We start from the raw sequence: 24,632 nt of genomic DNA, 5'->3' as shown, positions 1-24,632 counted from the left end.
TCTTATTAGAGCCCCATGCAACGGGCATGTCATTAGGTAACATTGTTTTGTGAGGTTACAGGTTACATCAGAAGAATACCCGTTTAGGACCCGAACATCCCACCTGTGAAAGCCAGGATGATAGCACATCTGAGTTTAGGCTAACGTTAGCCAAGCCAAACTCGTGTTAGACAGCATTACATTTGACAAACGTCATCAGTTATTTGTCATCCTCAAGTTCCTTTCTCTCGTAAAAGTAAAACATACTGATTAAAAAGTACGGATATTAAAGCATAAGTCTAACGACAGGGTTGCCTCTGCAAGTCTGTTTTTCTATAGTAAGAACCCAAACATACTAGGGTTATGTTAGAACAAATAATATCTAAACAACATTTTTAATTATAACACTATACTAGGACACTGCAATACAAAAACAACGCTGCACCTTCATTTCCGTGTCTTCTATCATCAACTAATAAGGGCAGGGCAGCTTTAGCCTCAGTCTTTTAGCACAATGTCATGTAATGGATATGTTGCAATCAAGCACATATTTAAGACCTTTTTACAAAGCTCTCTTTCTAAAGCGAGTCAATTGGAAACATTAAAAGAAAGAGTTTTCATAGAGCTAACATTAGACTTATTATCCAGCTGGCTACAGCTGATCAAATCAACAGCTATCAGCTAGAAATGACAAGGCTGCGTCTGTGCAGTGAAATTGAAGACTTGTTGTTTCAAAAACTAAAACAAATGGAAAATTTGCTGCCGTTATCATTGTAAGCTGCATATGTGCTATGTGAATGTAAAACGCTTGACAGGCATAATAACAATAACTAAAGCGGATGGGGCTTAGCGACGTCTAGCCAATTATCAATTTTTCAGGTACTCACTGCACTTTTCAGGGGAAAAAAATGTAGTAAAACACTCTTTATATGATCAAAACACAGTAAACCTCTCCAAATGAAAATTTAACGTCATAATTACTGTGTGTGTGTGTGTGTGTGTTTATATATTATATATTATATATTATATATATAATATATATATATATATATATATACACATATATATATACATATATATACACACACACACACACACACACACACACACACACACACAGTACATTACTGCATCTGCTCAAAATTCAAATGAGAGTTATTTCAGGTTAAGGACTTTCAATAGCCTGCCAGTGTTATTGATCAGTACATTAAATGTCATCAGTCAAACAGAATCATATCCATCACATCAGGTGACAAACCCAACTGGATGATATTCAATTTCTAAAACAAAAGTAATATAAGGACAAACTGATATATCGTCATAACAAACACAAAATGAGCAAATTGTTTTTTGATCCCATTTGTTTCTCCCACAGGAATCCCATTTTTTTGAAAAAGATGATGAAAAGAGAGATGAAAAGTTTTCTGCATCATCCAAGCCTGGATACAAATCTGCAAAGTATGGAAAAAAATATTTGTGTGTGAGTGTTTTGGATTGGCCCTGGGCTCACTGATGATTACAGAGTAATAACTCAGAACGTGGGGCTCAGATGGATGGAGAGGAAAAGACACACACACACACACACACACACACACACACACACACACACACACACACACACACACACACACACACACACACACACACACACACACACACACACACACAGCACCCAGTAGAGAAGGGGGGGTGGAGGAGGACTTGATGGATTGCAGACAGAGAGGGAAGTGAAGAGAGCTGAGTGGTAAGAAAGGATGGAGAAGAAATGGAAGAGGGAAAAGACAGATCAGGAGTGGTGGAGGAAGGAGAGGAAAAAGGAAAGAAAAATAGGAGAAGATTGGGGAGAGCATTATAAAGGGGTAGAGAAAATGGAAATTGAGATGAGGAATACAGCAAAAAGGAGAGGAAAGTGGATAGAAAAATAGAAACAAAGGGGGGATAGAAAAGGAGAATAGGAGAACAAGGGAACAAGAAGTTAGAAGAAACTGAGGAAATTACGAGCAGAGGAGGAACGGGAAGGACAACAGATGTGAGAGGAACGAAGGAAGGTCAGAAGATAAAGGAGGAGGATGGAAGGGATGAAGGATGAGGAGGAGGAAATAAAAGGAAAAACCTGAGAGCAGAGAGAAGAAAAGATCAAGCAAGACTGAAATACAAACATAGAAAAGCTGCATAGTAACCAAGAAAGTAGGACGCGACTTCTCAGCTGCCTTTGGAGTCTAATAACCATCGATTTTAGAGTCAGAGGGAAGGGCCGGTTATAAAAACCACATGTTGATATCACAATCCAAAGACATAAAAATTAATGACGACATTAATAGAACCTTGGCCTGCATGGTTAGAACTGCAGTTCAGACTAAGCAACACACACACACGCAGTTTATTTATTTATATATGTACACTCACACACTGTAGTGTCTCTAAACAATTCACATCAAAATGCAGCTAATTAAGAATTAAATCTGCTTTTACTGTATCTACTCACTGCCTTAGTGTTAAGTATAATAGCGGTTATACTACAGTGTGATCTCTAGACAGTGACCAGAACAAATCAAACATTATAAATTAGAATCTGTATCAGAGGGATTAATCAATGTTGTTTACAATTAAAAATGTCATATTTACATAGATTTGCATTATTTAAACATTACTTACCATGGTATTAGTATAGGAAATATAGACTTTTATAATCGCATTGCATTTCCCTTCAACTTTCTTTAACAGTTTATTATACTGCTGGGAGAACAACTAACACTCCACCACCTCCTCCTCTTAACAGCCTGACCAAACCCTGAATTCCCCCTGCTCTCCCCCATTCTTTACCCTCAAGGTCTTGCATTTATCAAAATCAACCAGTAAGCAGAGAGAAACTCGACCTGGGTACAGCATTACTCTTTAAAACTGGTCCCAGCAGATTTAGAAACTTGATGACTTTGGCAACCCTGTGAGTCCCTCAGTAACAGTATCACTGTTGGAAAGAACAGTTCACCACCTTTTCGCCCTCTGTCAAGAGAGAACACAAGTGTATCCAAGAGAAGGGTCTCCAGCCTTTTTTTGCTCTGAGATCTACTTTGACAAAATGAAAGTGGCTGAGAGCTACTCAGCCCAATATTACTAGTTACATTTATTCACATACTGTATCAAAAACACTCACACTGATCTCCAAAACTAATATCAATATCCAAAACCCACATTTTGTACCAAAAACAACTTCAACTCAGTGTCAGGCTCACAAAATGTACAGTAGCTCTTAAATTACCATTGTTCAAGTCAAACAACACAAAACAAAACATAACAAGGTTAGTTTAGTTAGTTATTATTTTTTTCTTTTTCCACATATCACTGTAACACACATCAACTCCCTTCACAAATCAGAACCTTATCATTTAATACGTCACGTGTATGTGATTCATGCATTCAGTCATGCATTTGTGCACTGCGGTGTTGTAAAAACAATGTGAAGTTCATTATAGTTTTGGATTCCTATCGACATATTTAAACACCAGTAGCAGTGGCTGCAACACACGGCTAACAGAGGCAATTAAGGTAGTACTTTAAAACCCTTAGTGCCCGATTTCTGCCTAAATTTGTGTCCAACATCTCAGTCGTAATTCAGTCAGATCTAAAGATACAGACAAGGTACACATTTTGGATTCAACGTGACTTCCATTTTCTGAGGAACTCATTATAATCGTCCATAAACCCCGCTCAAAAATAGTAGATAGAAGACGCTCATCAGAATTTGCCTGAGGAACTTCACATTTTTACGTTTTCTTCAGCATCAAAGCAATTCATTGTACACAGCAAACAGGAACTGCTAATAGTGAATTCAGTCACCTTAAAGAGGTACTGCACACTTAAAACATAAAACTACTGTGATGAAACACATTAATGCCGGTGCTGATATTGACATTTCTTTCCGGTGTTATAAAAATTTGCATTTATGGGTTGAAAATGGCTCAGCACGCCGTCTACTGTTTTAAATCATCCTGAATCTTTCAAGGCCAAAGCTGACATAGAGTCAACAGTTTGGGACTTATTTATGTCATGAATTTTACCTAAAAAAAGAGTGTTAACACCCTTTAATCAGAGCTCGGCAGTCCACCTCCCCCAGCAACTGTCCTTGAGCGGGAGTCTGTGAGACCGTGCTCATTTTCAATTATATACTGTTCAAGACTCATCATTCATAGGGTTTTACATTATTTTTTGCTAACCCTCTACTTAGTATTATTCAATTTTTTTGCAAAGGTTCAGACTTGTGCTTTTGAAAGCTGTAGATGCACCAGACTGCATTCTTTCCCTTCAGACCCTCATATGTCTCGGCAGTGGCTGAAGATGGCAGCAGGTACTTGGACAGCATCACACTGCCATGTACATTTGCAGATGGCATTTTTCAGAAAGTGCTATTCTAACTACATGCTCGGCTCTGAGAGCTCTGGCTTCGGGCATTACTGGGGCTGGAGCCAATGGCTTGAATTGATACAGCTTGGACCACCATGGTCCTCCACAGGCGATGTCCGCTTCAGGGGATTCTAGAAGGGGAAAACACCTCCACCTCCAAAAACCCCTCTAACATATGTGCCTTTTGGTCACTGAGCAATTCCTGCCTCACACATCCACGCCCCAGGCCTAGGGCATCACTGACATAAACAAACTTGACAGCAGCAAAACTCATTTGATTGACAATGGACTGGCAAAAAATAATGTGGTGTCGGAGGGAAGTGGGATATCTGTGTATTTGATTGGACTGCAATTGGAGATGATTTACAGAGTGTAATTGTGTTGTTTAATGTTTGTACCATGCATCCATGGTTTGTGCATACTATATTCCCTGAACCTCCAGGCGCACTGCCTCCGTGCATACAGAGTGACATCCTACCTATCAGTGTGGCCATCAGTGATAGTTGTCTCTACATCTACAGGTACATTGCAAACAGGAACTGCTAACAGACACACTTGGACACTTTAAGTGTTGCCAACATTGCCAACAATGTTGAAACTAACTAACAAATAAATAGGCCAAAAACACTGGACTCAAGATGTAACCCACATCCATTTCAAAGACTCCATGACAACATTACTCTTCCTGTTTATATCTCCCAAATCCCCCAAACTATGGGAACTGTAGTTCCAAACTTAGAGCATGATTATCCCTCAAATCAAATCAAAGTAAGACAAACACAGTTGTCTCAGTTGTGTCTAAGGGGGGCCCACAGTGTCAGGCTTTGAAAGCCCCTGGAGTACAATGGAGATCAAGGCAAGATCAACGCAAAGTCACTTCCTCAAGTAGCTTGTTTCGCTCGACACTATTCCTAAAATCTGATTGGTGCACGAAAATATGTGATATCATTTTTTTCCAGCTGAGCCCCGTCCACTTCAGACCAGTAAGAAGAGTTCAGACAAAGAACAGAAATACCAAAATTACTAATATTACTGTTGCTCATTTTTATCTTAAAAATGTTCCCCTGCTGCCTTAAAAATGTGAGTCCACTGAACTTAGGTTGAATAATTAGTACAAATTCATCTTACAAGCTGTGAAAATGTGAAATCTGAGTCCAGTGACTATGTTAAATTCTAAGTCTAGGTGGATGCGGAATGAATTCGATACAAACCCTCATCATGGTTCACATTGATTCAATCATTAAAAAAAACTACCATCAATTGGCTTAACATGTATTAAAGACACAAAGCATGTTTCCATCTCATCTCTTTTTTTTTTTAAACTACAAAAAGTGTAGGATTCCAACTCTCACACATTGCATACTGGGAAGTCTGCAAATATGCTGATCATGTTTCTTTAAAAACATAAATTTAATGAGCTTAGTCAAAAAGCTTAGTCAACATAAATTTAATGAGCTTAGTCTTATGTCAATGCACAAGATCTAATGTTCATAAGTTTTGAGGTGAAAATTTTAAATTAAAAAAATGTAAGTTGATTTAACTTGAATTAAATAAAACTTTTACATTAAAAAAAAAAAAAGTTTTTCAGGACCTATAATTTAGTCAATTTAAGAATTAAACATCCCCAAATATAGGATCTTAAGAGACGGTCAGTGTGTGTCTGTGTTGATGATCAATGACACTGAATAGAACCCCAGCCTTCAGCTGTCTAAAGCCCATCCCACACAGTGCACCTGCTCTTCTCTCCTGCGCTGGCTGTGCGTTGGAATTACCACAGGAAGCTTGCTTTAGATATCTGGCACCATGGGACAAGGTGGACATATATTAAATATGAAGGGACCATCTTAATACTCCCAGCCACCAGTGTTTATGGGTGTCATCTTGGCTCAACCGACTGTTCCTGAAATTATAAAATCAATGTAAGCTAACACTGTGGCTAGTGACCATTCTCTCTGCTGACACACACATTGGACTAATGCCACAACCTCTATAGTAAAAGCAATGGGCAACAGCAGTCCAAGATCACTGCGCGCACATGCGCGCACACACACACACACACACACACACACACACACACACACACACACACACACACACAATCTGCTTGAGTGGCACTGAGTCAAATATTGATCAGTGGCCCAAGTCTCCTTGGTTACTTGATATATTAAAGTGAAAGTCCTCTTGCTCTCACACACACAAACACACCATCAACCACGCAAGCAACAATTTAACACAATGTGTATATGTGTGTGGGTCATTTGTGTTACTTCCTGGACTTGGCTGGCTGCTGAAAGTGTGACGTCTGAACACCCCCACAGTGCGTCAGCCTTGGTGCCCAACACACACACACACACACACACGCACACGCACACACAGACACGCACACACAGAAATACGGGCAGGACGCTCAAGCGGCTCACGTATATATTCAAAACGTCTGTGTGTGTGTTTGATAGAACAGTGTGCGTCCTTTAATCATGTTCGAGGTTAATGTTGCCTATTCACTGCACAACCTGTGGATTTGGTAAACGCAGTCCATGCTAAAGTGAAGTGTCTCATGCACCATAATCCAATCACACAGTCTCCAGTACATTACTTTGATCACAGCTATAATTTGGAAATTTAAGTGTTTCAAGTGGCTGCAGGTTGACAATATGAAAGAAGCATGAGCTCTCAGTTGTATGGGATGAGATTTTTGGTGGGAACATTATTATGCCAATGGGTGCATAAGTACATATTATGTGTGGGTAGTTTAGGTTAAGGGAGACCCCGAACTGTTTAACAATTTGTGATTTTTCTGTTCACGTTGTCTACCAAGTCCAACTAGCTGACAGATACACAGCCTTACCATAAAACTTTTGAAAACTTAAAAAGTTTATAATTAAAAACTTTAACTTAAAAAGTTTTATGGTAAGCTGTAAAGAGATGAAACATTTAGTTGATTAGTGAATCACCAACTACTTCGATGATTGATTCATCATTTCAGTCGTGTGCTGTATAAAGCAAAAATGTCAAATATTAAGTGGTTCAAGCTGCTTGAATGTGAAGATTTTCTGCGTTAAGTCCTTGTAAATTGAATACTTTTGGGTATTTGACATTTGGTCAAGAGAAACAAGCTATTTGAAAAATTCACCTTGGGTTAATCTTATATTTCATAGAATAGGGGTTTTCAAAGCTTGACATTATTATACATCGTTTTACTTCGATTTGGGAGATAATCAGCTTTGGAACCGCATTTGCCATAATTTGGAGGCTCTTAATGGATGTAAACAAGAAGTATAATGTTGCAAAGGAAATATTTTGTTAGCTCTGGGCTACAACCTGAGCCCTGTTAATTTCAGCCTATATTTATATTTGGCACATTACTACCATTAAAAGTATGCCAAATTAGCTATTTTCAGTTCCTGTTTGCAATGTACCAAATGATGTACAGATCAAAATAAGAGAAAAATTTAATTTTTGTTTCTCTCACTTGCAGAAGGTGTCGCTCATAGAGACAACTGCTAAAATTTAGTTTTTCTAAAGAGAGAGAGAGCTTATTTTCTTTAAAGAACATGTAACACAACATATTTTCTCTGACTACACATGTCATACCGCATTTTTTAATCATGGAACCAAGGCTGGCAAGATAGGTAGGTCCAGAAGAGAGGGCTTTTTCTAGAGTAGTTAGGCCAGGCAATATCTCACTTACAGGCATCATGTACCTTAAGATAAAATGTACATGTCACACTTTATGTCATGTAAATTTAAAAAATAAACAATTTCGTTATTCATTATGTTTTTTACTAATATAAAGAGGAAAATGTGTTTAGTCTTTCTATGTCTTTATTTCTATATAGATTTACAATGCATATAGTGTCCTAGGTTAATTTGACCTGGGGAACACCATTAATGGGTCCAAAAAGTGAATGCCATTCCACTTTTAGTATTTTTTGTGCATTTTAAGCCTTTTATTACACAGAGCCAGATGATAAGATACAAAGTGGGAGATGCAACAAAGCCTCCGGTGCACTCCACCACACACAGGTTAAGTAACATGCAAATAACCCTTAGTTGCAGCCCAAAACATGGCTTAATTTCAAATTCAATAGACACGGAGCAACATTAGCATTCAGTTAGAGTTGCATTCCTGGCTACATGAGGAATTGAAGCACAATATTCACTTTTCTGTTTTGAACTACACAAACTAAACCAACAAAAATATCGGGGTCTTCAGCTGCCACATACTATACTGTACAGTACAACTTTCTTTGCCAGCTATTGGCTAACTTTTTCTGCTGTTTGGTGTTGAGCAGGCAGGTGCCTGCTACTGCTGAAAAAGGGGCTCATAAGAGTGGAATTTGCAGCTTCATAATCAAAAGGATGAGGTAAAACAGGATAAAAAGCTCTGTTTTAATAGTTTGAGGGGGACTGCAGAGATGGGTGACAGTTCTCAGTGGGTCTGTCTCTAGGAGTGACACCTTTCACATTACACATTACAAGTTATTTGACTCACTGTTAAAATAAAAATATTAATTTTGTGGATCTTTAATGGTTCTTTGAGTATTCTGTTTTTTTTTTGTCTCAGCAGGGCTGAATTCTGTATAATATAATGAACATGTAAACAAGTTGGAAAGTATTTACTGCTATATTCCTGTAAAGCGACCCAAGTGTAAAATTCACAGCAGCCACTTGGCCCTTAAAATGCAGGACAGTTTAAAAAGAAGAGAAAATGTTTTTCTTTCCATCTTTTTAACCTCCTCTTAATCTCGTCATCTAATTCCTTCAATCTCCCTTAATTTCTGCTGTTTTTCTATTACTGATTGGTCTATTTATTATTCTTGTTCTATTATTTGAATATTTACTTTGGTACTGTTGTTGGTTTTGCCATCTAATAAAGGTAATTCAAAATTTAAATTCTAAATGTGTTTTGCTAATCCTTCCTAAACTGCTGTGACAGCATGTCAGAAGGCATTAGCAGGCCAGGAAAAGACATTTTTCAATGCACACACAACTGCAGGTGTGCTCATATGTGCTTACAAACAAGCACACACACAAACACATAAGTACACAGAGGTGCAGGCAAAACTACATGAACGTGCACCCCACACAGATCACTTAAAAGGCAACATGGGAAGTGTCATTGGTTAATTAGTATCAAAGTGTACATGTGTGTGTCGGTGTGTGTTTTTATGTGCACATGCATGCACGTGTGTGTTTGTGTGTGTGTGTCCATTCCCCACTTGGAACCGCCATCAGCCTACCAGGTGCTTCTCTGCGCTGCCATTTCAATCCAGCTTTTACACTAGCAATGGATGGATGAGTGGGGGGATACAGACAGAAGGAAGAGAGTAAGAGACAGAGTGGAAGAAAGGGGAGGATGAGGAGAGGAAAACACAAGAAAGGAGAGGAGACAAGAACACAAAAAGACTGGAAGGAAAGCAAAGAAAAGAAAGAAGACGAGAGCATGTGAGCAACTGCAGGTCGCTAGGCGCCTGCCGGTCACCATAGCAACATGTGGCGCCCTGCTGAGCTCCTGCTGACATCACACCTGTTGAAGTGAAATGCTGTGTGTGTGTGAGTGTGGTCTTGGAGCCAATTTAATGACATTGCAGTGCAGGTGGACTGAGGGACAGAAACAGAGGGGGGAAAGAAAAAGACAGCTGTGTATATTTCCTCTCCTCGTGGACACAGCTGCTTACACTTTGTGTGTGTGTGTGTGTGTGTGTGTGTGTGTGTGTCCTTTCTGGGATGCAGGGAGCCCATGTGGGAGCCCGTGACATCAGCAGTGACAGTGAATGACAGCAGCCTGAAGCTGCCCCCCCCCCACCGAACGCATACACACACACACACACACACACACACACACACACACACACACACACACACACACACACACACACACACACACACACACACACACACACACACACACACACACTTGTAGTTACAAAAGCTAGAGGTGACCCAATCATCCCCCCTACCACCAAACGGTAACAGACAAAGAAAGAGAGACAGGCTGAGATGGAGATAAAAAAGATACAAATAGATATTTCATTATCTGAATGTTTCCCTTTGTTTTTCTGAGAGAAAGAAGCAGAGAAAAAGAAACGGGAAAAAAAGAGCAAGTGGGGTTGATATAGATTTGTTTTGGCAAGTCCCATCAGATCACTAAGTCACATCTTTGGGTAAATAAAGCTTGACTGGGGTTTGAATTGGTGCATCACTGTGAGTTACCTTCTACCGCTGCACAGTGTGTCTGTGTGAGTGTCTGTGTGTGTGAGTGTGTGTGGCAGGGCAAGCTCCTCTTGTCAGCTGAATATTTTATGTCCGGTGTCATGGCTGAGCACTTTTAACAGAATTCGTTACGCTGCAGTCATGCACAAACACAAAAACAAAGACAAAAACACAGACAAACACACACACACACACACACACACACACACACACACACACACACACACACACACACACACACACACACACACACACACACACACACACACACCACACACACACACACACACGCGCACACACACGCACACACGCACACGCAGTAATGTAATCACACCGCTTGTGTAATCCTCACCTTTTAACCCTGTCTGGTGCAGAGATTCAATTTAAAATGGTCACTTTCGAATTAGACGCAGTATCTTTATGCCATCAACCTTTAGAGTGCAAGAACACGCATGGGAAATTCAATTGTTTCACCTGTGATGATAAAATAGAATGAAATTACTTTGGTGGGTACATAAGAAAATTACATTAGGGTTAACCTCAACCCAACATTTAAACTGAATGATGAAAAATAAAGGGGAAAAATATACAAATATTTATTTGTGACCAACTGATGCAGCATGACCTGGCTGGCCTACTGAGGCTCACAAGATGCTCCCCAACGTTCAGAGATTACACACCTGAGCACAAAGACATACATTCACACACACACACATTCACACACACACACACACACACACACACACACAACAACAGAGGAAGAGAGGACTTCAGGACCACACTCCCCCTCTGGGGTCGCTGTTATATCACCAATGCTCTTGGACCTCAGGATCCATCTGACTGTGCTGCAGTGAAGCTCAATGCTTCACCCTGCTGGCCAACAAACACAATAACAGACTTTCCCCAAGGACTGCACTGGGTGGTTGAACAGCTAACAGTCGGTGAAAACACCGTATGTTCATTCTTGTGCCACTTGTTTTTTTAGTTCATGGTCTCCAAATGGAGGTATTGTGGGTATGAAAATCCATTCGACTTTGCTGCTCCTAGTTTCCAGTTTCTCTTATGAGGCAGAATGTTTTAATCTCTGTATTTATGAGCAGATATGTAAATTGTTCAAAACCCCGATGTACAGTGGTACTTCACTAAAAAAATTCTTCTATAACACATATTCAAAACTGAGGTTATTATCATTATCCTAACTTTCACTAACACGAATGGGACTGAAGAGTGGCTATATCAAGAAAGCATTTGATGTACAATAGAGAGGTAGTGGTGGAAAGTAACTAAGTACATTTACTCAAGTACTTCAGCACAATTTTGAGCTAATTTTATGCTACTTTATACCTCCAGTCCAGTACAATTCAGAGGGAAATATTGTACTTTTGACTCAACTACACTTATTGACAGCTATACTAATTACTTTGCAGATCACGAAATAATTTTATAAAATTTAACACATTGTTAAAGATTAAAACAATGGTTTCCATCTTTGGCAGTATCTTTCTGAGGCCACTTGTCTCATATGTCTATGAATTGTCAGCAGTTCTGCCAAAGAAACCTCTCACGTGGCTTTAGAGAAATTGCAGTTGGAGGCCTAAAGAGGTAATATAAAAAAAATAATAAATAAACAAATATATATATCCAAAATATGAATATCATTTTGTATAGCAAACAAACTCTGTTTACAAAGCCGATCACACCAATTCTATCAACACACCTATTAAGGAATTAAATTGGTTAAACCATTCCTAATTAAAAAGGACAATGGCACTGGGGAAAGAACTTATAGTAGTGATAACCAGTTGATGGAAAGGCGATTACATGCAAGGTGGCAAGATTTTTCCTTTAACCCCTCAGTAAAATCAGTCATCATCATCATCCTATACTTAAGTAGTCATAAATGGCTGTTAAAACTGTAATGGCTATCACCGCCAACTCCTTTCTACCACTCTGGATTTGAGGTCTCATAAGATCACAGTCATCACCGTCACTTATGCATTGTGTCAAGTGGGCACTTACAGATTTTAGTTAAACAGCCACATAGCAAGTCTTTCACCTGCTGATACTCCTGTAGTTATGTAACTGGAAGAAAAGCAACTTATGTAACTTGTGAAAGCACCTTCATAGCTTTGTGAGTCATCCATAAATGTCTATTTTTTTCTAATAGTGATTCAGAACAAGTTACTCTGATTGTTTGATCTTGAGCATATGTACAGTTCCTTGAAAAAGATCCAGTCAGCTTTTACACAGCTTTGGAAAGGGCGATGGTGCTCCGGCTGATGATGCAAGATTGGGCTCTGCCTCATAAGCGAATGATAGATGTGGGGCATAGCTGGAAGGGCAGAACCAGTTAAGCCTTCAAAGTCACCAGTTGAAAGCTACACGTCACAAGTCTTATACTGGGCTTAGGAACCTTATCCTGGTTCAGGTTCTGAACATTGCTGCAATATTTTGATTAAGCTGTAGACATGTCAAACACTCTTGGGCTGGAAGTTGTTGCAGCTTACAGAAAGTGAAATGACTTGAAATGCTTTCACTATACAGGCTAAAACTCAAGGGTCTGCCTTTACTTCTAATGTGTGTTAAATATTTCAAACGTTTCATTGTGAGATGTCTCTAATAAAAAGAATATTACATAGGCTCCTCTAACTGTGGGAACCTTGTCACTCTACTCATGTTGCTTTTCTTGATGTCTTTTCATCTACGGTTCTTTAAAAGTTTACTGGCATACATTCAGAATTTCCGTCGGTTCTTCGTGTTGCTGTGTAACACATTTTTGATGGTGAAGGAGCTTTTGAATACACGTGCATGCTTGGTGTCTGATGGCTTTTAGATTGTAGAAGGCAATGGCACCACACAGAAGCATACAGTTTATCATTGTAATGTAAGTATAGAGTACATTTCAGTAGGCTATACTGCCTTACAAAGGTAGAGAGCAATAACTACAGAAAAGCTGAAGTCGAGAAAAAAAAGGTTCTAAAGATTTCAGGCACACCGAATTTAACTGTAACTAAGGGGCAAGATAAAAAGCTTTTATTTTAAGACTGATTATTAAAAAAAAAAAAAATCATTTATCATAGTCTTATCTATGGCATATGATTTCAGATCATCTTATAAATTTGGGGAGTATGAAGGAAAAACACAATAGAGAAGAATTTACTAATAATTGCCTTATAATCAGTACAATAAAATAACTGACTACTTACAATTTACTTAATTTCTAAGATTAAGTACATACATTTAAAATCATTTAAATATGTGGTTTTAAAGTAATTTATCCACACAAGGGGAGTAAGTAAATTTAGCTTTATCCAGGGTTAGCTGTGGTCATCGCACTAGCTGGCTTCAACTAGATTTGGTTCTTTTGCTTTGAAAGTTTGGTTTTTAGCTGTTTTTAGTGACTGTAAATTTAACATGAAATTATACAGTAGAAGCCACACTGCCTAGCCAGAGTTTTATGTAACAATGCTGAAGGTAAATGGCTATAAGACCTCTAATTAAAGAGACGCTACCTGTTGTTCAAGCTGCTCTGCTGTCATTACATTTCACCAACAATGCCTGGAGTCTTACCAGCATATCATAAACACACACGCACACACACAGTTAAGACCAGGCCAGAGAATGCGGACGTTGCTGCTGGCTGCACCATTCAGCACCATTAAACACCAGCAAATGAATGGGAAGATGTGTGTTTGTGTCTCCCTGTGTGTGGGTGTGCTTGTGTATAAAATATAAATAAAGAACATTGTGAGTGAGCGATAATAAAGAGAGATTGTGCCGATCTAAGCATGGGGATGCTGTGTATTTGTATTTATGTGTGTGTGTGTGTGTGTGTGTGTGTGTGTGTGTGTGTGTGTGTGTGTGTGTGTGTGTGTGTGTGTGTGTGTGTGTGTGTGTGTGTGTGTGTATATAATATAATATAATATAATATAATATAATATATAATATATATAATATATATATTATATATATTATATATTATATATATTATATATATAATATATAAGTGAGAGTCAGCGTACCTCAGCAGCTTCAGTCATAACCCACAGCAGTAATGAAGAAGAATGTGTGTGTGTCAGTTTTATATTTGCATATACTTTCAGCCAGTCGCTTCATGTTTTATGCCTTTACCTCACTGTGTGAGTTTATAATTCCCTTTTTCTCATTCAGAGAGAAAAAAGTGTGTGTGTGCGTGCGTGCGCGTCCGCGGTGCGATCCAGACCGCGTCTCTTATCTTTCAAGCTACCTCTTGAGGGACAAATCAATTTAATCGCTGGCATTCTGGTGCCCTGATCCTTAAAAAGAAGGTGAGAGGAAGAGGAGAAGGAGGAAGAGGGAGATGGATAGCTGACTCATCAGCTGCCAGTGAAACAAGAGCAAAACTCATCACTGAGATGAGAGCAGAGGACACACACATACACACTCGCACAGATCTGCAGCATTTAGGACAATAGAGGATCTACATTTATGTGATTAGTGCTGGGTGCATTGGTTACTTGTCAACAGCCGAGGGCACTGTTTACACAGAACAGGCAGCTACAGTGGAGGGAAATGTATCATACGTACTCCACAGCACTTCAGTGACTTCATTAAGTTACTTTGATATCTCATCACTAAGAAATACAAGGAAAAAGGCAGAGAGGACAAATGTGACAAAGGCTATCTTAACTCATACATTCTGGTAGTGTGGTCTGCTTTAAAGCTTCTGGGGGACACTTTTTGTCAAAACACTTTAAGAATCCCTTAACATCAGTTTGCAACCTTGCATTCCAGATGCCACAAATAGCAGCCAAAAGGACATTATTGCCTTTACATCACTGCTTGCCCGCTGAGGAATTTTGCTAAAATGGCAGGCCCCTTCTTCCCCATCAGCTGGAGGCTGCTCAAAAGTGTCATGTTCCTCCTTAAAGCACAAGTTCACAATATCTTTTCTCTCTTAAAACAATAGCCAGGTGTCCATATGAACACTGAAATGGGTTTTGCTTGGTTTAATCATTCCTCCTGTTCATACTGGACATTAAGAGATCCCTTCCTAATGTGCTTTCAATGGAAGGGGAAAAAAAGGCACGAAATCCACAGTCTTCGTTCTTTGTAAAAATGCATTCCAATTATTTTAAGGTTTCAATTCTCATATGAGCATCTGACTATTGTTTTACAACAGACTAAATGAATTGTGAATCTGTCCTTTAAGAAGATTAAATACACAGTCACAGGATCAGTAAATAAGTTCTTCTCAGAATGGGATTCCTTCTTAAGATTTTTGTCAAGGCTACAAATGCTTCGTAACATAGGGGTGAAGAGAATGATACTTGAAGTTAAGCCCTTTATAGATCACTGAGTTACTTAAATCAAACCAATCTAGGACTTCTGATCATATTGCAAACAAACAACAAAAAGAGGGAACTGCCATAATAAGACCAAGATATAAACGGTTTCATATTACTCTATTGTCTCCATAAAATTTAACTGTTGAGAAATACAGGGTAAGAGAGGAGGTGTGATAAAAAGAAACAGAGAAGGAGAGAGAGAGGGACAAGGGCAATATACTGTAGGTGCTGTAGATATCATTTAGCAAGTCCCAACAGGTCCACAAATAAGACTTTTTGACAAATAAAGCTTCACCACAATTTGAATTAGTGCATCGATGTGAGTTACCATTTAAAACTGATGGTGTGTGTTTGTGTGAGTGTGTCAGAGTCAGTGTGTGTGTGATGTACAGTAAAATGTCCGCTCTCATCTGCCAAATGGTTTTAAATGACATTTCCTACCCTTGTTTACAGCCTGTCTTATCCTGTTATGTGCTCTATACACAATCTTTTATAATGTCATTATTATCTGCTGTGCGCGCGCTCACACACGCGCACACACACACACAAACAAAAACAAAAACAATCATTATTATCACCATCAACTGTACAAGGAGAAAGGTGGGGGAACGCAGGAATCTACCAGTGCATGTAAATGCTAGATACACTGACATGCCATCAACACATCCACATCAATGCAAAGGATTTTTGAAGTCGCAGTTGTTCAGCGCCGCAGCATTTCTTCAATTTTGCTGTCTATCCCACCGTCCAGCATGATCAATGCTCATGCTCCCAAAGCAAAAAGCAGTACGGCATGGAGTCTATTTTGGACCAGCAAGTGCCTTCAGTATTACATTTCCAACACTAAGGTAATGTAAAAATGATATTCTCCCTTTACGCAGTGATGCTGAAGATGGCTCAGGCTGCTATATGGAGCGACACTATTTCTTTTAATGGTGCAGATACAATGTAATATCTAATCTTGACAGTTACCATTGCAGTAAAATTACATGACTTTTATATGACTTTCCCTGAACTGAGTCATCACCAGTTGACTCAGAGAGGAGATTATTTCCGGTTTTTGTATGTTTATTTATTTTTGTTGTCTTTTTCAGTTCAGAGACCTTTTTGAAAATAATTTCTTACTTTCTCTTCAAGTCCTTGAAATCTCCAGACTTCTAAGAACTAAACTGGTATACCTTGAGGATGAAAGCTTTTTAATAAGACATTTTCCTTGAATTTAGAGGCCAATTTCAGCTGCTCCAGATGCATTACTGCCAGGAATAAAGTCGTACTGAGGAGCAAATTAATATAGTATGAGTTCTTATTATGCAGCATGGTATTTTATGATTGTGAAAAAAAAGGAAAGTTATTTGAATCACTGATTAGAAATGTAATGAAAATAAAATCCATATTTCCTTAATTTCTCAAAAAATACAAACAGTTAGGTGACACTGTATTCCCACTTATTTGAAGCATTATATGTTATTGTTCTTTACAGCACTAACTGTGTACATATAGAGGTATGTAAGCATGATAGTACTATAAGATTTTCTAAAATGGTTCTTCAGAGCACCAAAATAGGACCTGCAGCATACTGTCTGCTAGGCTTATTGTTTAACTTGTTCATCACCAATGTCCGACAGGAATGTCAGGACAACATGATGTGAGAAATTTTTTGACTCAGGGCGGCAATCCCTGACTGCCCTCTGCGGCTGGAATGTATTGGTGTCAGTTCTACAGCAAGCATATTCTAAGAAATTCTACCCATATATGTTAAAACCCTACAGACTCAACATTATATCAAATCCACAACTGTGTTTTATCAAATGGTCTATTTATTAATTACGGTTTTGCGGCCAATCAGTGACATTTATTTAGTACATCGTGATTGGTTTTTTTTATTTTTTTATTTTTTTGTGAAGTGAAAATCAAATGTGAAAATGTTGACATGGCTCAGTCCCTACTGAGACACTGCAGGTCAACACAGAATTAATGTATTAGATTATTAGTGGTATAACAGTGCATATACTGGCCCTACATTGCATAAAATGGATAATAATCCATCTATCAGCTTATCCTTGGAGGGTCGTGGGGAGGCTGACACTGGGCAAGAGGCAGGGTACACACTGAACAGGAGATCGGTCTATCACAAGTCTGACACTTAAAAACAAACATCCAGTCACGCTCACATTCACACCTACAGGCAATTTAGAATCGCCAATTAATCTGCATGTCTTTGGACAGCAGGAGGAAACCGGTTCACCCAGAGGAGACCCACGCAGGCATGGGGAGAACATACAAACTCCGGTTCAGGATCGAACCTGGAATCTTCTTGTTGTGAGACAACAGTGCTAACCACTGCACGACCGTGCCGCCCGAATAATAACTGTTTAACAATTATGTATACTGACAGGACTAGTTTCCATTCAGGTGGATCTGTTTGAACAGTAGGTGCTTGACCATCACACTCAGTGTCAAAGCTGTGGTATGAAACTTACTGCGACACTTGGCACAGCGTCCCTTGTCGTACTCCAACAGGTCGAGGGTCCGGCTTCGTTCGCTGACCGATCGCCTCTGCCCGCTCTCCCTCAGCCGAGCTGCCTCCTCTTTGGCGTACACCCCGAGCTCCTGTGTGTAGCGCCCATACATCTGGAAACAGAAACAGTAAGAGCATTAGCTTATGAATTCAATGTACACAAACCCCCAACAAGCCCTAACAATAATGGGACTGTAACTGTACATTAAAACAGGGAAAAGTCACAACTATAGGATGTCACATGTTGAGGCAATTCATTTTGTAATTTTTCCCAAAGGTGCAATTAATTAATTTGACATTAAATACGACCATATTGGTGGTTGTCCATCCTCTCCACCAATCAAATATGTTTGTAAAAGAAACAAGGGGACACAGAGACTGGTTTAACAAGAGAATGCAGTGCTGCTGACTGGCAATGCTTTATTTGGTAATGTTTTTTTTACTTTTTTCTCAAACTGATATTGACCTGGAAGACCTCTGTACCATCAGGGCCCTCACCCTACCTACAGGTCAGAGGTCAGCCTAGAGGTCAGTATCGAAGAATACCTTCAGAACATTTATCCTATCCTATCCTATCCTATACTAACCTCCTAAAAATGACAAAAGTTGTCTTTTTCCTTAAAGGAAACACATTCTCTCTCTTTGTCACAGTCACAGCAATAAACCGAATCATTTCTCATTGGCTCTAAACTGACCGAGCCTCAACCTTAACTATGACCCCAGTATATCAAACCACATACACAAACATACTCACCCTAAAACTACATAACACACACACATGCACACAAAAAAGACGTCAAGTCAGCAGTACAAGAGACAGGAAGCGCTAGGTTTTGTACACCGCCCAGAAACCAGCTCCCCCTCCCATAATGCTCCTGGGTGGTGGACAGGAACACGGGCACAGAAAAATTTCCCGTTTGCTGCCCGTCACAACACAGCATGGTATTTAAACCTGCCTGAACTCAAGGTCATCAAGGCTGATTTCAGCAGTATGAGAGTTGCTGATGGGCAAATGTTGGATATTAGTAATAACAACAGTCAGACATCACCATTATAATAGACACATACAGCCTAAGGATCTTTTCAGTGCAGATTTTTTTGCACTTAACCTCAGAGAGAAAGTAAGATCCTGCCAGCTCATCAGATGACAAAGGTTACAGACTGGCCCTATAGGAAGCAACATTAGATTCTTGGCCGATAAGTTCTGAATCAGAATGTCTCACAGACACATTTCTTTTTCTAGGATTGCAAGAAAAAAACAAAACATTAGGTATGTATAATTTGATTAGTGCGAGAACATTTGTCAGCCATTCTGAACTCCTGCAAAACCTACTGTTAAATCAGTTGTGCAAAACTGAACAATATTTTGTTCAGTTTTGCACAATATTTTGCACACAATGTATTTGAATGTCCTAAATTACATTTATTACTCTTCAAATCTAAACCCAGTGGTTAGAGCCACTGGGGAGCGGGGAAACCGAGAATGTAACATACTGTAGCATCATTCTACTGTAAATGCACAGTGCTAGACCATCTTACTTAGAGTCCATGACATATAAGTTTTGCATTATGTTCTGGCACTGATGTTGTTTTCGGTGATGTTGGTGCTGTTGGTGATGTAGGTGATGTTGTTGTTGTTGTTAGTGGTGTAATCGGTGCTGTTGGCAGTGGAATTTTTTTTTAGTAGCTCTTGTGTTGGCGTTGCTGTGGGTGTTGGTCTTTTTCTTAGCTTTGGTATTGTTGTTGGTGGTGCTGATAGTGTTGTTGTTGGTAGTGGTGTTAGTGGTGTTGTAGGTGGTATTGCTGTTGTTGTCATCTTTATCATTAAGCTTGCATTAGTCTTAACAGTGTTAACGAATGTGGTGAATGTGTTAACAACCTGCCCATAATTAAAAGGTTGATGTGACAAAACAACCAGAAGCAAAAGCAAGAAACAAAAACTAATCACTAAATCTCCATATAATATCATTGACCAGAATGAAATTAGACAATAAAAACTTTAACAAAATCCCTATATCTTTCTATGTACAAATTTAATCCATTGGCAAAGACTTTTTTTCCCCCCAAACAATCATGTTAATCCATAGCTTCTCTCCATGCCCAGGGTCATTTTCTCGGTAGTACACCTTCAATGCAGCGCCAACAGCGCTTAGCCATGCACCCTATGGTCTCAAGTACTTTGCCATATTTGGACCCACTTTTGTCACTGAAAGAAAGAGCGAGTGTGTAGTAGAGCTGGGAGAGGAGCCATGTGGTGATAAAATAGTTTGTAAAGTTTGTTAACAAAATTATTTTGCATATTTACATTATAGGCCTTTTTTTAAACTAACAATTACTGTAAAATGTATTCAGTTCACTAAATATGACTAACATGCACATGGACAAAGACAATCTTAAAATAGCTGACAAAATTAAGAGTAGGTCTCGTTGTATTTAAGGACTTGGGGTCTTTCTATAAGCTGCCTCTCTTTCTGCCTTTGGATGAGGGGGATGGAAACTAATATAGAATATTTGTTAAATAATAATGTTCAAAATGAGCATAAATAATAACTATCATCAGTTTTAACCTAAAAATATGGGCATGACCTTGAAAAAAATGAATACTCTTTCCATGTCACAACAATGGCACTTCCCTTACTTTAAGACTGATATGGTTGTGTTTACACATCAAAGAAATAGGTACATTGCTGTTTCTGCTTTAATAATCAAATGACATGATTCACTAAATTTCCATGCATGTCAGGATAAAACAGAAACTGGTTGCAGGCCTACATTTTTTGAACACGGTCCCTATGGCCTGATGGAAGAAAGTGTTAAGCTAAAAGGCCCGCGCACACCCACACACCTACGCACATACAAACACTATGCTTAATTGTGAATGATGACAGAGATGCGCTTGGCACCTTGTAAACACCATCCGCCATGCACAAAAACAGGAGGCCTGCTGGCTATTTTTAGCAATAAACACACAAGCACACACACATTCTTGCACAAGTTTGTTTGAACTGTAAAGCTCATTAATTCACTGCTGTTTTATAGGGGTCAACGATCACAGCAGGTTGATGGACAACAATACAGGGTATTAAGTTGCATAACTGATAGTCAAAACAGAGGATCAAGGACATTAACCTGAATAAATGTCAGGTAGCCATTGACAGAAAGGATGGGTTCAAATCTAGTCAAACTGTCTGAATACATGTTTGACAGGGCCTCATCACAACCATGCTGTGAAAAGGTCGAATACTGCTGTGGCCGACCACTGCAGCCCTGTCTTGTGCAAGTTCTGTCCATATCAAGCATGCTTGGTATTTGTAAAGCCTCGCCAATTGTGTCACCAGGGTCAATGAAATACCAGCAGTCTCTGCCACTGGTATCAGCAATAGTGCTGATTTTTATTAAATGGCTCAGGCATCGGGCAGACGTGACTCATCTACATTAAACACTGTTTCTCAATGTCATTACAAATTTGTCCAGAATGATATACTGAAAAATTGCACAAGCCTGAAAACAATGTTGCTGTATAAATGTCTCTAGTTACCGTCTCAGCATGCTTCAAACAAGGAGCTTGTTGAATGATATAATAGCGTCTGAAATCACTTTCCGACCAGAGATTCGGGCGCACTGCATCCAACGATTTTCTAAACGTTCTGAAACTGACAATCTAACAACTATGCCCATTTTACGTAGCAATAAGCCGTGTGTGGAGAGATTAAGAAGTAGGATTTTTCGCCGCCCCCCCATCCCCCAACCCTTCCCATCTCAATGACAGCAGGCTTTTTGCCCCGCGTTTTAATGTGGCTGTTCATAAAACATACGGACACACTTTGTGATCTGACCACACCTTGCATGACCATGTTTGTTTGAGGCTTACAGAGACCTTTAAAAACTTAACAAGTGATTGGAAGCCTAAAGTGCCATGAGACTACACATCAGTTCAGCACAGTCGGGCAGATACATTTTTAATTAGAAAATCTGGGAAGTAAAAATTGGAAATAGAAAACTGGAACAGCGTGTGTTCATACCAAAGTCAGGTAAGTGACCATCTGCCTCTCATAAGTTGACCATTAGATGGCTGCCTGAGGCCAGGCACTAAATTGGAAATGCATTGCCTTTACCTATCTGCATAGTTTAAGCATATCAGTTTGTCTTTTCCTGTGTATATGTGTGTACTTTTGTTGTTTTCTGCATATCAGAAGCAAGCAGCATGCCTCCAATGTTCTTTATGTTAGTGTATTAATGAAAATGTATTTGTTTCTACAGACTGCTTCCTTCAGTGGGAAGCACTTCAAACTGCCTGAATCAGACTTATCGAATGATCTATGATTGAAATAGGTGGATTAACTTAACTAGGAAAGACATGATGAACTTTTCTTGGGGAGCAAGAGAGCAAAGCAAGGGGTTGTGTCCCAGCATCTGTCAGGGAGTTTTGAGTTGATGCAAAGCTCTGAATTGAGATCCCAGATACAGTAGCGGCCATTCCTTGGCAATGTTCGCTATTATGATTGAGATTATGCTCATCAATTCCAGTTCTTATTGAAATCAGGTTCTGATTAGAGCCAAATTATTTAGGTAAGACCAGTAAAAAATGTTACCGAAACCATTTTGATTTTCAAGTTGGATGTTCACAATGTTGTAGCTGTTAATTACTTGAGTTATACACATTACCATAAACTGATTCTGGGGTCAATACGAGTTGTTTGACAATTCTGCTGGAATTGCCTAAACATATTAGACTGATGTCTTCCTTTGCATTAACTTATTGTGATGCAGTGATCACATTTTGATGCATCATTACTGCCATTTGGTAAGTTTAACCACACTTTGAAGCGCTGGTGCAACATTATGCAAGTGTTGCATTCATTACCAATGATATAGACCAAAGTGAAGAACTGAAGAATAGATAAGCAGTATCAAAATCAAAAACCGTAATTTCACAGAAAAATGTATTGAATGAAAAACCTCAAAATACCTTGCGGGATCCATGTAAAAGTTTAATAAAGTAGTAAGGAAGGAATGAACACAAACAGTGGGAAAAAAGAGGAAAAATCAACAAGGGAAACATTTGAGAAGTGATTTGGGGTTTCTGACATCAAATTCCAACCGCTGTTCTACCCAAGATGCCATTCTGCGTGGCATTCTCGGCCACATTCATGATCAGCAACCCTAAGTTTTAATTACGTAAGGAGACTTCAAAGGCGATAGAAACTCAAAAGTCCCAAAAACAAGTGGGCAGAAATAGACCTTCTCAGATGCACCCCCTTCAAACTCGCATCTGACCAGAGGAAGAAAACAAACAGACCCATCCAGAACAAAGGCATTACTGGTTGAAAGCCTATCATTATGTTGAGCATAGTCAGAAATGGGCACTTGGCTGAGCCTGCCTGCCTGGGTTAATGGATCCCAGATGAACGGGTTGTCCTGGACTCATTCTACTGGCCGCTGGGGCTAGTAAGATGGCACGGGTGACGAATAATTCCAAGGGTATTAATCACTGGGAAGGAGCAGGAGAGAATATAAAGCAAGATCCTGTGAAAGCTTACATTTGTTTAAAGACCATGAAACTAAGAATTCCATAATGAACAATTAACATGGATGAAATAACACAGTTCAAAGACTGACAAACCTGTAATTAACAAGTGACAGTTTGCTAAGACGAAAACCATAAATACACCTCAAGGGTCAAGTGACCTTGTTTAATGACCCTTGTAACACTCAAGATAACAGGTGAGATAGAGGTGGGAGATAAATCCAATCTCTGTCCTTGACCTGTTTTTTTTTTTTTTTAACATATTAGAGTCTTCCAGAGATTCTACAAGGTAGGTTGGAGGAGGGAAAACATCTCATCAGTCTGAGCTAGCATCTGAACACTCGAGGTGTGTCAGGTGAGGCCTTTTACTTGTAGTAAATTGATCTAAATCCACTAGTCCTATCTTTTTATAAAATTCTTGAAAAATGGTTCACTAAATGAAAAAAACAATAGATGACTGAAATAAAGCTTCTAAAACTTTGAAATGTGAAATTTTCAGAAAAATTAAAGAAACAACCTTGTTTACTTCTATGCATTTGTAAAAGTTTCACAAATGCGTGGGTTGCAGAAGTTTCCCAACACACAGGAGGATCAAAAACATTCTTCAAGCACCAGTATTTCTGCTATATACACTTTGCATCTGCCTACCGGGACAAATCCTGGT

The 24,632-nt window shown here is 39.1% G+C and overlaps 1 protein-coding gene across 1 annotated transcript in view; it reads right to left on the bottom strand.

The window, feature by feature from the left end:
- The window catches only part of clcn2c (chloride channel 2c), a 168,355-nt gene that overhangs the window by 100,725 nt on the left and 42,998 nt on the right, over window positions 1-24,632 (bottom strand). Inside the window, exon 2 of the mRNA XM_040131541.1 lies at window positions 18,404-18,554. Within this exon, the coding sequence (XP_039987475.1) occupies window positions 18,404-18,554 (151 nt within the window). The remainder of the gene's footprint in view (window positions 1-18,403; window positions 18,555-24,632) is intronic.

This window comes from Xiphias gladius, chromosome 7 (genome assembly GCF_016859285.1).
Source record: "Xiphias gladius isolate SHS-SW01 ecotype Sanya breed wild chromosome 7, ASM1685928v1, whole genome shotgun sequence".
In the NCBI taxonomy this organism is placed as follows: domain Eukaryota; kingdom Metazoa; phylum Chordata; class Actinopteri; order Istiophoriformes; family Xiphiidae; genus Xiphias; species Xiphias gladius.
This window is presented reverse-complemented; position numbering and strand designations above follow the sequence as displayed.